This window comes from Opisthorchis viverrini (genome assembly GCF_000715545.1).
Source record: "Opisthorchis viverrini unplaced genomic scaffold opera_v5_178, whole genome shotgun sequence".
Lineage (NCBI taxonomy): Eukaryota > Metazoa > Platyhelminthes > Trematoda > Opisthorchiida > Opisthorchiidae > Opisthorchis > Opisthorchis viverrini.
Genome location: NW_008751835.1, coordinates 856,212 through 870,768, shown reverse-complemented (window position 1 = coordinate 870,768; position 14,557 = coordinate 856,212). Strand labels below are relative to the sequence as shown.

The 14,557-nt window shown below is 41.2% G+C and overlaps 1 protein-coding gene across 1 annotated transcript in view; it reads right to left on the bottom strand.

Moving 5' to 3' along the window:
- The window catches only part of T265_14339 (hypothetical protein), a gene marked incomplete at both ends in the record, with an annotated part of 98,986 nt that extends 91,989 nt beyond the window's left edge, over positions 1-6,997 (bottom strand). Inside the window, 2 exons of the mRNA XM_009173202.1 lie at positions 3,297-3,716; positions 6,818-6,997. Of these exons, the coding sequence (XP_009171466.1) occupies positions 3,297-3,716; positions 6,818-6,995 (598 nt within the window). The remainder of the gene's footprint in view (positions 1-3,296; positions 3,717-6,817) is intronic.
- Positions 6,998-14,557: the final 7,560 nt, after the last annotated feature.

Sequence of the window (14,557 nt, the reverse complement as noted above, 5' to 3'; positions counted from 1 at the left end):
TCAACTGCATCTCAACTGAAGTCCTATATCTGTTCGTACTGTTAACAAAATATTCCGAAATAGGTGAGTAGTATATCGTCGAGCCATTTGTCAGCTGGTCAGAGATCAAGTTGTAAACGTACATCACGCGGCAGCTGTTTGAATAATAACTAGTGGTTACCTTGACACTGAGTCCGTACAAACGAATTACTAAGAGTCTGGTTTTTACCATATTTAGCACACAGGTTTTGGTCCACGACTAACGGTAGTGTTAGGGTATCACAGCGTACGTCTTCTAGTTGTCACGGATAAACTTACTAAGGAAACTCAGCGTTTCACCTGATTTCAGGTACAAAAGGAAAGAACAGCTTGCGCGTCTTTACAAAACGTGTCTCCCAGTCTACTTGTAGCAATACAGAATTTTATCTCAGTTTCACAAAATGTGAATACATGATTAAGGAATATTACATTCCAGTGGCGGACCTTTTAAACTGAGCTCAGACCCAAAGTAGCCTAGCCAATTTTTGACGTCCGTTAAACCTAAAAACAAAATAATCTACGTTAGAGGAAATTCTCATCAGCAAATGTCTGCAAAACAGAAAACCATACTCCCGTCACTCACGCAAATTCTTCCACGTAATACAACCGAGTTCCAACCAAAAAACTGGACAGTTTGTGTTGGTGGAACTACGATAACCTTGTCGTCAGGGCAAATCTTTCCTGTTTGTAAATTTCACTTATTCTCGTTTGCGCGAGCTGATATGAATAGACCCTGAAACTTAACAACTTTAAGTCGCCTGGAAACTATCTGCAAATTCTATGCCAAGTCATCCGTAGAATGTTGCCTACATACTTAGTCTGGTTGCCTGCGGGATATTTTTCGGGTTGGAGCATCTGATGAGGCTTGTTGGGATGTGCAACGTCAGTCGCACATTTTGATAAGGCAGAAGCAGTAACCTAGAAACTTGGGAATAATATTTCGCCCTTATACATTTCGCAATACACTATGGAAATTTTTGAAAAGCTAATCATATTCTGGTTCGGGACAAATGTTAAGACTGGAACAGGACAAACCATTTTTATTAAATTTCTAGAAGTAACTCCATTATTTGGCATTGTTCTTATGCTCCATTGTTTAAATTCACAGACAACTTTTAGTTCAGCCATAACACACTACTCGTAAAGTTCCCAAAATTTGTTAGACATTCCAAGACCCATTTTCCCTAATTGAGGCTCATCAGGCAAGCTTCGATCTTGAATAAAAGCCATCTTTACGTATCACTTGAATCCAGTCTGTTGAAGAATAACATAAACGTAACATTCAGTTGTGTCTCTTGTCAAAACCAAACTGGTTTGCAAACGAGTACATTTTGTGAATTTTGTAAAAGTTGGCTTCAACTATATCCCGTAAATTTGACTGAAACTCGGGAACTACAACTGTATGATTTGGTTGAAGATGGAAAGTGCGGTGCAGACTTCTGACATTTTTCAGTAAAGTTGTGAATAGTGTTCCTTCAGTAAACTATACGGTGAGGTTTCGAATATCATACCAAATGAAACAAGAAGTGATATTCGTGTAGCACAACTAGTTAAAGAATTTCATGAACGAGAGCTTCGATAGGAACTCAATCACTGTGAAAATCAGTACCAATAACCTTGGTTCAGGGTCCACCGAGTTTACATTTCTGCTTTTCATCTATTCAGATTATCGACGGAGGTTCCCACGTCTTTTGTGGATACATCCATAATTTTGAACTTTTTTCTAGTCTGAGAATAACAGATCAGCTTACCAGACCAGAATAATGGTCTAAGCAGAGACTCACTTTAGCTCAACATTTACTTATTCTTTATTTATTCTTTATTCTTCGGCCAGCAGATCATACGCAAACGTTTTTCTATTCATTAACGCATGTTGTGGAGTGCAAATCTTTGATAGTTATACCAACCTGTGTGTGATTTTGAGATTTCACCCAGTCACAGTAAGTAATTTTTCAAGGAATTCCTGAAGGAAACTTAACAGCCCCAAAAAAACTTTAACCAAGGGTTTGTACTAAACTTAAGGATGTAACATCTCCGACAGAAAACGTTTGAAAGGAGTTAGCGGGTCGCAACCACAGCTGGACGAAACTTTCCCAAGGTTGACAGTAGTGCAACTCCCGTTAAGAAACTTTCGGGACGCTATTATTTAACTTAAAGAAAGCAGGGCCTCTCAGATAGTTTTTCCGAAAAGTAATATTTGTATTTGTTGGCAATGTTGCTCAAGACGTCAATGAAGGTTTTCTCAGGGACGTTTGCGGTTCGATTGTACTGAGGTTTCTCTTGATTAATAAAAGACTTTTGCTGTTAATCTATCGTACAAAACGCCAAATTCTGAGGCTCTATGTGCTTCAAAATAAACGGCTTATCAGGACTTGGGTGCTACCGTCAGCATAATCATGGTTTAAGCATACCATAATCATTCTAGCTTGCGCATGAAGACGATCTGTGTGGAAACGAGTACATAAATACGAATGACTTTGGTTATCTACCATCTGTTACAATGCTCGCAGTTAAACGCAGGGGGTACAAGGAGATTCCGGGCCTGAAATTACCTACAAATTTAAAGGGCCACATGCTACCTACCTCACACTTTGGGCCATGCAAACGAAAACATAAAAGTCAAAACTGTGCCCAGTGTACGACGGATATACTTTGTGGATATTATCTATTGCCAGCAACGCCTAATGAAACCATTCCGTTCCTAAAAATACACTGCTTTTTATTGATCTCGATGCTATCTTTGAGTAAAGTGAGTAAATACGACACACGAACGTTTTACGCAAACGTCTATTTGTGAGTGCTTTCCTCGTAAATGCAAGCTTATCATATCAAAAGGACACAAGACTGTCGTAGTGATCTCAAACACAAAATCCATAAAGACTTTGTTTTATTTTTAAGCTTGCCAAATTTCAGAGAGGGTTTCCACTGTATTTGCTGGTTTCGCAATTTATCCTGGATGGATGTTACGATAACATATCTTTGGTTTGGTATCTCAGGTTACTAAATTTCAGCAAAGATTATCAGAAATATAACAAGTAGCAATGTTTCATCCCTGAAGTAGCCTGGTCGGAATAAATCTTATTCTTGAATAGCTCACTTAAAAATCTTTGAGACTTTAGTATTATTTTTGTTGTAAAACTTTGACGAAGCATCAGCTAGACAGAAGTGTCAACCTTACTGAGCTCACAAACAGTCCGAAAATTTCAGAGGTCACACTACAACACATGACGCATTTGAAACTAAAAATCTCGTTTGAATTGACAATTTTGGAGACTCACAGTGTATTACAACAATCAGTTCAGAGCGCATTTTTTGATGTGACAACAATTTCGATCGTAGTGTTGCTTTGTTACTGACCAGACACACTATGCGATCTCCTGTTTGCAACTTGTCGCGAAGCAGTATCACTGACACCGAGTGTATTTCCTTGGAACCGGTTCTACTTTGACCACCAACAGGCATTCCGTCTTGCTCCTCTGGGTCGTCCGCTCTTTCCGGTTTCACCGAAATACCGTTGTGGAACCATTCAAAGGTTGGTGGTGGTACACCTCCATGGGATTCGCAGATTAATCTCAGATAATTTTGCATTTCAGAGCTGGTGCTAGAATTGATCGCATGTCGCGGTACAATCAGCTGACCGTTAGGAAGTGGTTGGGGCTCGCCGGATGGAGCGATAACAACCGGCTGCGAAGGCTTGACTGAAGTAGAGAAGAAAACATTTTTGTGTGATAAGAGAGTCATACTCTCAAGACACGTGAACCGGACATATTGTGTAGGTTGGCTAATTGTATCCTCGTGTTTCGCAATAAAGAGAACGTGCGATAATAAAAATATCCGAAGCTTTGAAATTGTGGTAAAAGCGGTTTTTGTGACGTCCTACAGGCCAGATAAATGAGGGTGAAGTTGAATCCCCGTGACACCATGGAAAGTGTAGTGTGTAAGCGTGTTCTATATAATGGAACGTTGTCGATTCTGGTTTGGTTGTGTCACTTTGTGTCTAATTCTAGTTTCTAAACCGCATCCTGGCTTGGGGGCTGACACAGATTGTCAATCATTTTTACCGCACCAGAATGAACTTTGTCGAGCTGTTCTTGAACTAAAAAACATTGTGTAGTTAGGCGCTATACAAACAGTTTCGGAGAGGAACGTTGGGTCTCCGATCGCAATCTAATGTTCTTTTGCCACTGCAATGCTGTTTTAAAGAGACCAAAGTAGCTAAAACTGCGTGCTGTTTTACCGCGAATGAGTTCCGGTTTAGTGAAAATTCTATTTTTATCAAACTTGTTCTCCGCAGTTGCTCGGCGCAAGGGTGCGAATCTCGGTTGTCGTTAAAGAGACAGACTGTGAAGTTTACAGGATTCCGCGGCATTCAAAAATTTAAAACTTTTCAGTAATATTTTAGGACTTCATTGCCTGCTGTTGCATCTTAAGCGTACTGTTAAAATTTGTGTGGCGTATAGGCCCAAAAGCAATCGACATCAAAACATTTCATGCATGGTTTGAAATAGCTTATACATTTTAGGCAGTTTCGAAATTTGTTTTCCGTACTGTCGACCTTCCAACTTTCCAAAGAGCATCTTAAAGTTCTTGTATGAAAATCGGTAGTTCACAGTATGGTAATTGTAGTCAACCGTTTTTTCTCTCATCTTCCGAATAAATATTGACGAAGTGAAGTGGCCCATAAAAAGGAGGTGGAGATAGAAAATTCTGGGTTAGTTTAGCTGGGTAGGGGGCTCAAACAGATATTCTTTGAGCACAAAGTTCGAACTCTGGGAGTTAAACGATTAGAGCAATTGAAAGTTTGCATGATCTGGCCGATTTGATTCGGTTTTTTGGGCACCTGGTGCACGAGCCAAGGGTCTGCTTCTCAGTAAACTAAGCCTCCAATTTCGATTGAATGTGCTCTATTATGTATACTGCGTAAGTCAAGCCAATGAGGCTTGCCGTTTTTCATGGCCTTTTCACAAGTCCTCAGTGTCACGCACATTTAGAGGAGATACATTCCTTGGACACTCGTGAAATGCAAGCGAAGGCTTCTGAGGGCCACTCACAGATGATATTTAAGGCATCAGGAGGCAAAAAACATAGTTCTTACTGGTTGGCCCTCCAAAAAGGCGTATTAAATTTTAATAGCCACCTGGAACTTCCCCAGACGTTCTCTTCTATGAGATTTAAACACTGCAGGTAGACATGGATATATACGTAAAGCGGGACGCCTTAAGTGGTCTGTATATAAAACCTCCATAGATAACGGCGCACTTGTTCAATGAAAAAAACAAGTCCATCAAGTTTCATGTATTGGTTTAAAAAAGGTAGATTTCCATAAATGTGGTGATGAACTACACAGCATCCCGAAGAAAGACCTTCCAGATTCCACAAACGGGTCCTGCATTGTGCACTAGGTTTTCAATGTGATGGCCGTCAGTAGGGGAAAATCTAAATTAGATGATCAGTTCAACAAACGACTAACATTTGGGAGGTTACCATACCGAATCGGTCATATCATCATCATCATCATCATCATCATCATCATCATCATCATCATCATCATCATCATCATCATCATCATCATCATCATCATCATCATCATCACCATCATCGTCATCAATAGCAAAACATCATTGATTAATATCAAGGCTTCTCTAACTTGGCTGATCATGTTCTGTCTTAAACATACGGATACAGTACTAGCGAATCGTTCAAAGTGTGGTCCGCGTACGATTAAACGTCTGCCGGATATATTTGTATTGTTGATATCGCAATCTCCAATTTTCCGAATAGAACAATCAGAATAACGAAGTTACCATTTGCTGTGTACACAAGTACATAAACATCAAAGTGTGGCGGTAATACGTGAGATCTCTTGCAGTCTCCGGTTGGCATGCTACGTAATCTCTCGCGTACCGCAATGGATTGACTCCAAAGTCTAGAGACCACACTTACAATTACAAAACGGGGGCGATTTCTAATAAGGAACCCAATATTACACACTGATAAATTACTAACGAAAGGACACAAACAATATATTTGCGGCCCTGTGTATCACACATCCTAGAGGCATTCTATTATGAAAGGCTTTTTTCGTGTTTTCTGTGAAAGAAGGGCGCCGCATGACACTAGAATCCTGGGTATTATGGAATTCCTCTAATAAATAAAACCAACCTATGGCTACTTTAACTGGTTGTCAGTCAATGATTGATAATAATACTGTCAGCAACAATGATAATTGTTTTTTTTTCTTGAAAGCTGGTAAATTATTTTGCCAACATGACCAAGGCACATGGTCAAACACATTTCAAATATGTAATGGAACGTGCAGATGTGTAGAATGACCCATTTTCGGCTGGAGCACGGATTAACTTTTCACATTCCATGTTACCACAAACATAATCAGGTGTTTCTACACTAATCAAATAAAATTTTGACTGCAGACTTTCGAGGGCACCCAGTATTTGCATTGTGTGAAAGGCACTAGGTGTTTTCGAAAGTGAAATTCAACCAATATGGTCACAGCTGCGTTCATCATTCACAGCACTCAACAACCATGTGTTTTTGATCCGCTGACTTTATAAGCAATGGTCTTCATTAGTTATAGATCCCTGAAGCAGTTCAGCTGGACGGGATGATGTTGTGATCAAAGTTGTTGTTGAGGACGTGACATGATTCGCTTTAGTAAACTTCTACAACTCCTTCTTTCACGTCACCAATAAGAAGCCACGAGCGGGAGAGTAAAAGAAAGATATAAGTTTGAGAGCAACTGGATGAGATATGAACGTGAAGGAAACTAAATTTTACTCACTCAGGATGGATAATGTGGTTTGCCTACGCAGTGGTGGATGCCCATCAGCAGGAGAAACTTGACATTCAAATGACCCGGCATCCGATTTGGTTACGTTGCGGATTAACAAATCGTGATTACCAAGCCGTGCATCACCTTGAATGGAATAGCGTGGCCAGTTCGGGATAGATCTGACGTAACCTGAAAAATGGTCAGCAAACGGATTAGACTCACTCAGATCACATTATTCTTGTCACAGTCCTTTCAGTTGCAACTTGGAAAGATCACGTTACACTTACTGTACAGGATTATGGTCACTCAGCATCATCAAACGCTGGGCGATAAAGGCAGGTAAAAAGGCTTTGCTGGTCCATTAGTCTTTAGCCTAACATAATCATTTGTGACGCTGTTAGTGGATGTTCCGTAAGCATGACAAATATTGGGAACAGGATACATTAAACTTGCTATCCAGCAATGGCATCTCTTGGTGCTGATATTCGACAAATGTTTCAAATTTGTTCTCCTTTGTGGCTGGCTCGTATTGGCAGTACCCCTGTGAAAACCGCTTACTTGAATCAGGACTATGTAAAATTGTGACTGTGTGAAACGTGATATTCTAGGAAAACGGAAGAAATCAACTTCATTCGGTGAATAAGAATACCGTGAGAGACGTCAGTGTGAGTTATGGCTGAGAAAAAACGGTATTATCAACTCTTCTCTCCTCAGGGGGACTAGCCTCGTATCTTACAATAATATAAACAGTTTTCTTTGAGATGATTTACTTCTATTCCCCCAGGAGTGACTAGCAGTTACAATTCATTAGCCTCCTCCCGCAATCCTATGAACGAGGCTTGAATAAAAACAACATTGAGATAAGCAGTGAAAAAGATGCGAACTTAGTGAAGTGGCACGTAAAATTTTGTTGTATTGATTTCTTGTCCCAAACACGGAGGAGTTACGATTGATGTACAATCCCCAACAGTTTCAAACGATGGCCTTTGTCGGTCTCAAATTTTGCGTTCGTATGACTTGTCTGGTCAATTCGTGGCAACAATATTATGCAAAAACTCCATCCTTCATTTACCCGAACTAATGCGACGATAGTGTTGCCTAGGGTAGTGGAGCCGACAGATATCTTCTAATTAAATGGCCAAACAAGTAACAAGACACCTAATAAAATCCAACCTAAAGCTCCGAGGTCTTGCGGGACCCACAGGCTGGAACTCAGACTCAAACACAACAGGTAAGCTAGCTGGAAACATTTCGATTATGAGCAGCAAGTCCCTGTAGTTCGAGAAACTATATGGTAAGGAGTAAAAGTCATGCTATAGGGATGAGAATGCAGTAAACTGTTTCCTTCCACTGCGCTCATATTTATTGGAACAGCAGTGCATCACTTCCCCGAGGAAGATCGCGGTGGAAGAGGTCGGCCAGTGGCCCAACGGTTAAACATGACCCCGGTGCGTTATTCAGTATGGTCTGAGTACTTTTGGAACCAAAGAATCTGGTATATCTCAGAAATGACCTGCTGTGTGCAGGCGCATTAGGAATTAGAAATTTATGTCTTATTGAGCTCCCGAACCAGGCCAGACTATTGAATCACCGGCTCCTCGAAGGATCGCTCGAGGAAGCCCTGATGCCTGCTTTCCAACGGTTCAGACCCTTGAGTCAAAGGCCAGGAAAGGTTAACCACTGCCTTGTGTGTCATACTCAAGGTCAGTGCTCCAGAAACACCATTTTGTCTGCCTGGACAACCGAGAAATATCGTTCACCCTCACAGCTGCTTATTCAACGACCACCCCTCGCACATCCCTCAGCAAGTTCCTATAATTCGGTTGGATGTTGATCACCTAAGCTTCCGCCTGGAAATATAAATCAAAATAAGCTATTATTTAAGCGATCCGTTTTACATTGTTTCTCTTAGCTTCCGTAATCCATGTGAAAATGTGTGGCAGGTGGCCTGGTAGTTCTTGCCCATACCTTTTTTCTTTCGATCAATTTTTGCTGTCTCAAAAACAGATGGAGGATTCAATCTTGGTCATATATCTCGAAGTAATTCGTGTGAATTCAGACTCCCCGAAATTTACTCTCCGGGTTTCTGGTGATCCCAGCTCAACGTCAGTGTGCGATTTGTGCCTAACCTTGAGGCTGAATGCTTCTTAGTGAACTGGATACCACAAATAATCGTCTTTGTGCTGTTCGGTCAACCAGTCAATGCATCTGGATGCAGTTAATGATTTTTGCTGTATCAGCATGCGCGCAGCTCTGAAAATGACACAGATAGCTTCTACTTACATTTTCACGGTTACTCCGGTCAGCAAGAAGTACAGATATCGTGATTCTTGCAGGTGATATAAGTCTACATATAAATTGAGTCCTAATGAAACCAGTCTTGGCTGATGGTTGAAGGGAGTCGAAAGTGGCCATACTCATAGCCTTAAAATCATCATTATCAAAACGAGTTCAGTGTACAATCTCATTGCTTTGGCGCAACAAAGCCCATAAAGTAGATGATTTGCAGCCTAGGCTGTTCGAACTAACTGCCTTCTCCAAAAAGTTTGGAATAAGATAAAAGTTCCAGCATGTTGGAATGCCTCGGCGGTATTTCCGTAGGTCAAAAAGGGCACAAGAATATTGTGCGGAAATCACCGGGGCATCAGCCAGGTGGCTGTAGCTTCCAAGGCATTTTATGGTATTACCCACTCGAGCGGACCCTTCTTCGGGAAAGTCAGAACAGCGAGAAACAAGTTGTTTCGCCAGAGCCGGGAAGTGCTTGGATCGTTACTCCTTCCGACGACTAACGATGGTCGCACTTTTTGATCTCAGATCTGTTCTTAGCCCCATTGATCATCAGAAACGCAGGCAGTATCCGGCGAGGAAGAGAGTCACTTCCAATTATTTGTCTTATTGGTCCTCTATGTTCATTTCACCTCGGACTCCTAAGTGTCTGTGGCAAATTCTCCCGTGAGTTCACCACGTAACGTGGTGTTAGGCAAGAGGGTCACTGAGGTNTTAAATTCTTTATCAATATGCTACCTGGAATCCCCATTAACGGCTCCTAACACCTCAGGCATAGAAATTTCCCCGGAGCCTCCACTCAAGAACGCCGACAATCCACTCTTGTCGCACCACAGTATTTGGAAATGCAAGCTATGTTAAATAACTAATATTTATGCCGTGTAATTTGGGATACTTAAAGTGCTGCTGCAGGTGAGCCGATCAGTACGGTAGGTGGGTTTTTAACTGGGCAGCTGAATACTTCTTGGTCTTCTGACGAAAGACGAGATCGCCTTCCAGTTTTGTTGGACCATTTGGTACCATTTGCTTACCAACGACATTTGTGGTGCCGATTTGATATATGTTTGACTCTCGTGCGTATAGTTTGTAATGCCACCGTCTAATCTGTCCTACTTTATGGATCAGAGGCATAGCCGCTGCATACAGAAGACATTTGGAGACTATGTCTGACCATCTGTGCCTCCGAAGCACTGCGCGAATATGTTGGGAATACAAGGTCAATATTGTCTAAATACGTCAGACGGTTTTATGGAAAGTCCATTCTCCCTCATTAGATCAGGTGGTCACATTCCACAGGTCATGCAAGAGGATCGGTTGCCTTGTACAGCACTCTACACCCAGACTATTCACATAACAAATGGCATCAAAACAATCGCCCTTACTACATAGGCCTGATGCCCTGCTAGAGCAAACAAATAGAACCAATTGGACTACCGCGTCCAACGAGTGGCTCACATTTTTCTATTATATTTATCCTTTTCAAACAAAGCGTTTGCAGATGGATCCACTGCACTTAGATGCACAGGTTGTGGGATGGTCCGTGTGGCAGACTTATTGGAACCAGTACATGACAAAAAATTGGTAGCATCAGCTGTGTCACACATCGCCAAAACAAATCACACTGCCTACATTCTTTGCGCTTTCAAGTTGGAGTCAAAAGTCGGGAATCTGAGTTTTTGTTGAAGCAGCCAAAACTTTCTGGGCAAACTTATCTGCTTGAAATTAACAAACTAATTTACCCCTGACGCTCCCCTTCACAAACATTTGTTGCGCCTCTGTGGCCACCTATTGCATGTTTTCTAATAATTAATCTTTTGCGTTTGCAAACGACAGAACTACGAAAAACATCAGCAACTTGCATTCAGTATTTACTGGTTAAATTTACAAACTTGATTATTATCGCTGCCTACATTTTGAAAGGCCGAATATTTTCCTACAATTGATGCGACAGGGCTGTCATTGCTAATTACCCCCTAGCTGTCTACGGCAATTTAACTGTCACATGACTTGGCGTTCTTGGTTTGGATATCTCGTTGATATCAATAACCTACAGCTAACATGGTATATTTTATTATTTATGAGACTCGTCTTTAAGAACTCCCTCTACAACTAACTCAGACGTGGCAATTCTGGTTATTCAAATGTCTGCGGGTTGAGCGATCGCAGCACGCTCTCCTTGTACGTCCCGAGTTCAAACGTGCACCTAATGAACTCTAATAAAAATTAAACATGAGTCCCGTGCTTTCTACCTTGGTATGGACCCACCAGTATAAATACGTCTGGACGGAATAGGGACAATTTAGATGAGAGTAAAGTAAATGTGAACTCAGACATCTCACAAGACACATTTGAGATGTGTCAGTAACATTTTTCCCTGCTAATTATTATTTATTTCCCATTGCCCCATGGAGAAACTGGTCCAGCAGAAGGTTTGGGGCTTTATCCATCAACCACACTTTCCATTTGGAGGCTATTGCTTTCAACGGCGGTGTACAAAAACTCCTAGTTCAACCTCTCTTAAGCAAGACTACCAAGAAATGTCTACTATGACTTAAAATTAACTAATCTAGCCTATAAAATTTCATATCAATAAGTTGTTGATACTATATGTACCGTTAGTGAAAGTGTAATATTCAGTGCACCCAGCAAGTTAGGAATGCTTTACAACGGACGTTTCCGATCCCCAAAAACGGCAAAACCGGTGTTTGGCTGTCGAAGGATTTCCAGTAACATTATGAGTAGTGCCCTACGTTTATGTTGTATCGCCATATCGCAAATATCGTATCAACTGAAACACCATAAACCGGAAATTCAGTGGGATTCCCGGTGAGTCTCTCGCAATATCAATTTTTCGCGAATAAGTGTAGTTCGCTAATTTTGTTCAAATTCGGTCCAACTAGACCATAAGGTGGACGGAAACTTGGAGACTGTGCCCACCTGATGAGCCCCAAGAAGGGCGAAACCGGTTGCGCGCTGCAAAGGTTTCCAGTAACCTTATCGGTGAGGTGTTACGTAAAATTCGCACTCCCTATAATGGCTTTAAAAACCAAGATGAAAAGTTCTCCTGTTGAGGTGTTTATTGTTGCATTCAATATGGCGTCTTACCTGAGTATTCGAGATAGACGTCTATGTATGTGATAGGTCCTTGTTCGCTCAGGCAATCACTTACGTTTTAAGAGTTCATCTGGCTGCAGTTATCCCAATGTTATGTGTGCACAATAGCGCTGTTTGTTGGCGAAACACTGCCATATCCAAATTTTAACTGCTTGTCTGGGGCGTTTAATAAAGACTGTCTTCTATACCCCATAATTTCCCTCCACGTTCTTGTCTGTTGAAAAGCATCCGAGATTCATTGTTCAGTGCCGAAGAAACGTTTCAGTGCGTCAAATCTAACGAATTTAAATAACCAGTGGTTTTTGATGATTAGGCCACAATTTCTTGCATTTTTCGGATTAACTAGTGTTAGTGGAACAATGATGACGTCGTTTTGTGCAGTTTTTTCGGTGAGATGTGGATTAACTATAACAATGCAGCAAAACACTCAGTCTACCTCTATTCAGCGCTGCACCGAGTTAGGTTTCCACTACTTCAATCTTCTTTGTTTTTTCTTTTGGAGTCTTATTGTCTACGTTTCTTCCGCCATTCACAACTCCCATAGGGTGAAAACAAGTCGCCGGTCGCCAAGTGTACCGTAGCGGTTCCAACGTCACTGCTGGTTGAGACACACAAGTTTGATCAAAGCTAGGCGTTGAGCGCTAAGAATTAAACAGAATTATTTATTGAATGTGTAGTGTAAAAACTAACTAATCATGGCTGCTTTGAAAATACGGTACGAGTAATTAAGAACACGTCTCCGCACATTTGACTCCAAAAAACAGTTCCGCCATCAAATATAGGGACTTGAAGTTTAAATTTGTTCCATATGTGGGCTTGTAAAAAATGCATATCCTTCGATGGATCACCTGATTTTTTAGCTTTTTTAATTGTTTCATCTTTCGGACATACTGTCTCGCCATGTTAAGCCTGAGAGGTGACACATGCTGTTCTGAAAAAGGGGAGCGGATAAGCTTAACAGCAAGTGACAGATGGTGTTTACTGACCCTGAGTGAGCCGCATGTCCTAAATGTTTTTGAACATATTTCCAGTACTTATAACTTAAAAAAACTCCGCATACCAAGGGGATCAGCGGAACTCATTGTCCGAAGTTTAATCGAGTCGCACAGATCTTTCCAACTTATGGGCTGAAGAGGTTCACGATCGCAGTCAATTTCACTCCGTACTTCTAATCTCACAAAGCAATTCATCGAATTCTGGTCCGGTGTGCTGAATATTCTCAAGCTGTCGTAGTAAAAAAAACCGTATTTCAAAGCCCACTTACCAGAATCTGAACTGACTTAAGACATTCATTGCCCTGTTTTAGAAATCTGGGGCCTGGACACTTTCGAGGGTTCACAAACCGCACTTCACCCTTAGGCTATCTTAGACCTACCGCTACGCTCTCAGCAACCGAGGTCCAGGTCTACACATGGTTCATCATATGAGTGGCACTTAGATCCATTGTTCTAATGAGGTTATTCGCAAACGCATTGTTTTGTTCACGTGGCTACTAATTCGGATCGAGGGATTTTAAACACGACCGCATTTACTTTAACTATCACCTCCCTTTATTGAGTATTTTATGCATGGCAAGCGGTGTGTACTTTGGAAAGAAATATCCCAACCGAAGAATATTTGCAGCTGTGACGCACTCATCAGTCGGGTTTGGGTAGCAACAAGCGATTTTTTTGATTTACAAAAACATTGTCTTCCTGGTTCTACGTCTCTTCAATACACATCAACTTGAATCCGCAAAAAGCTCAGGGTACCCTTCTTCTGTCATCTCATTTCCTTAGCGAAGTTGTAGATATATGGACCTTAGAATTACTGAATCATTATTTAACTTCATCAAAAAACCAGTATTGTAGTAGCCAGTGTGCTTACTTGGTTACATCATGTACAGCAACGTTGCCTCTATTCTGAAAACCGAGTAAACCGCTCATATTAGGCGAAATTATACTTGAAGCTGACCCACCACGCACAACTCAAGACCAGGAGAAACAGTGTTTGCGCTGAAGATATGCAAATACGATCAGCAATAATCCCCACTGCAGTATTCTACTGACTCATTTATTACTTTGCTCGCTTCTATTTAGTGAGGCTTTGTCTTCATTACAAAGTTTTTGGGAGCATCATTCAAGTAAAATTCACTCGACTGAGTACAATTTTCAAATAAATTGATAAACGTGGCTATCAGCCTGCTTACCGAGCATTGCAATACACTAACGTTATGTTGCCTGCTATACTTCCATTATTATTAAAGGACCAGATAAAATACTGCTTGGCCTCGTATTTGAATGTATGGAACAAGTGACCTCGTGAGATTTTGTCGAATTATTGAACGGTCGAATTTGGGCAGAGTTTTTT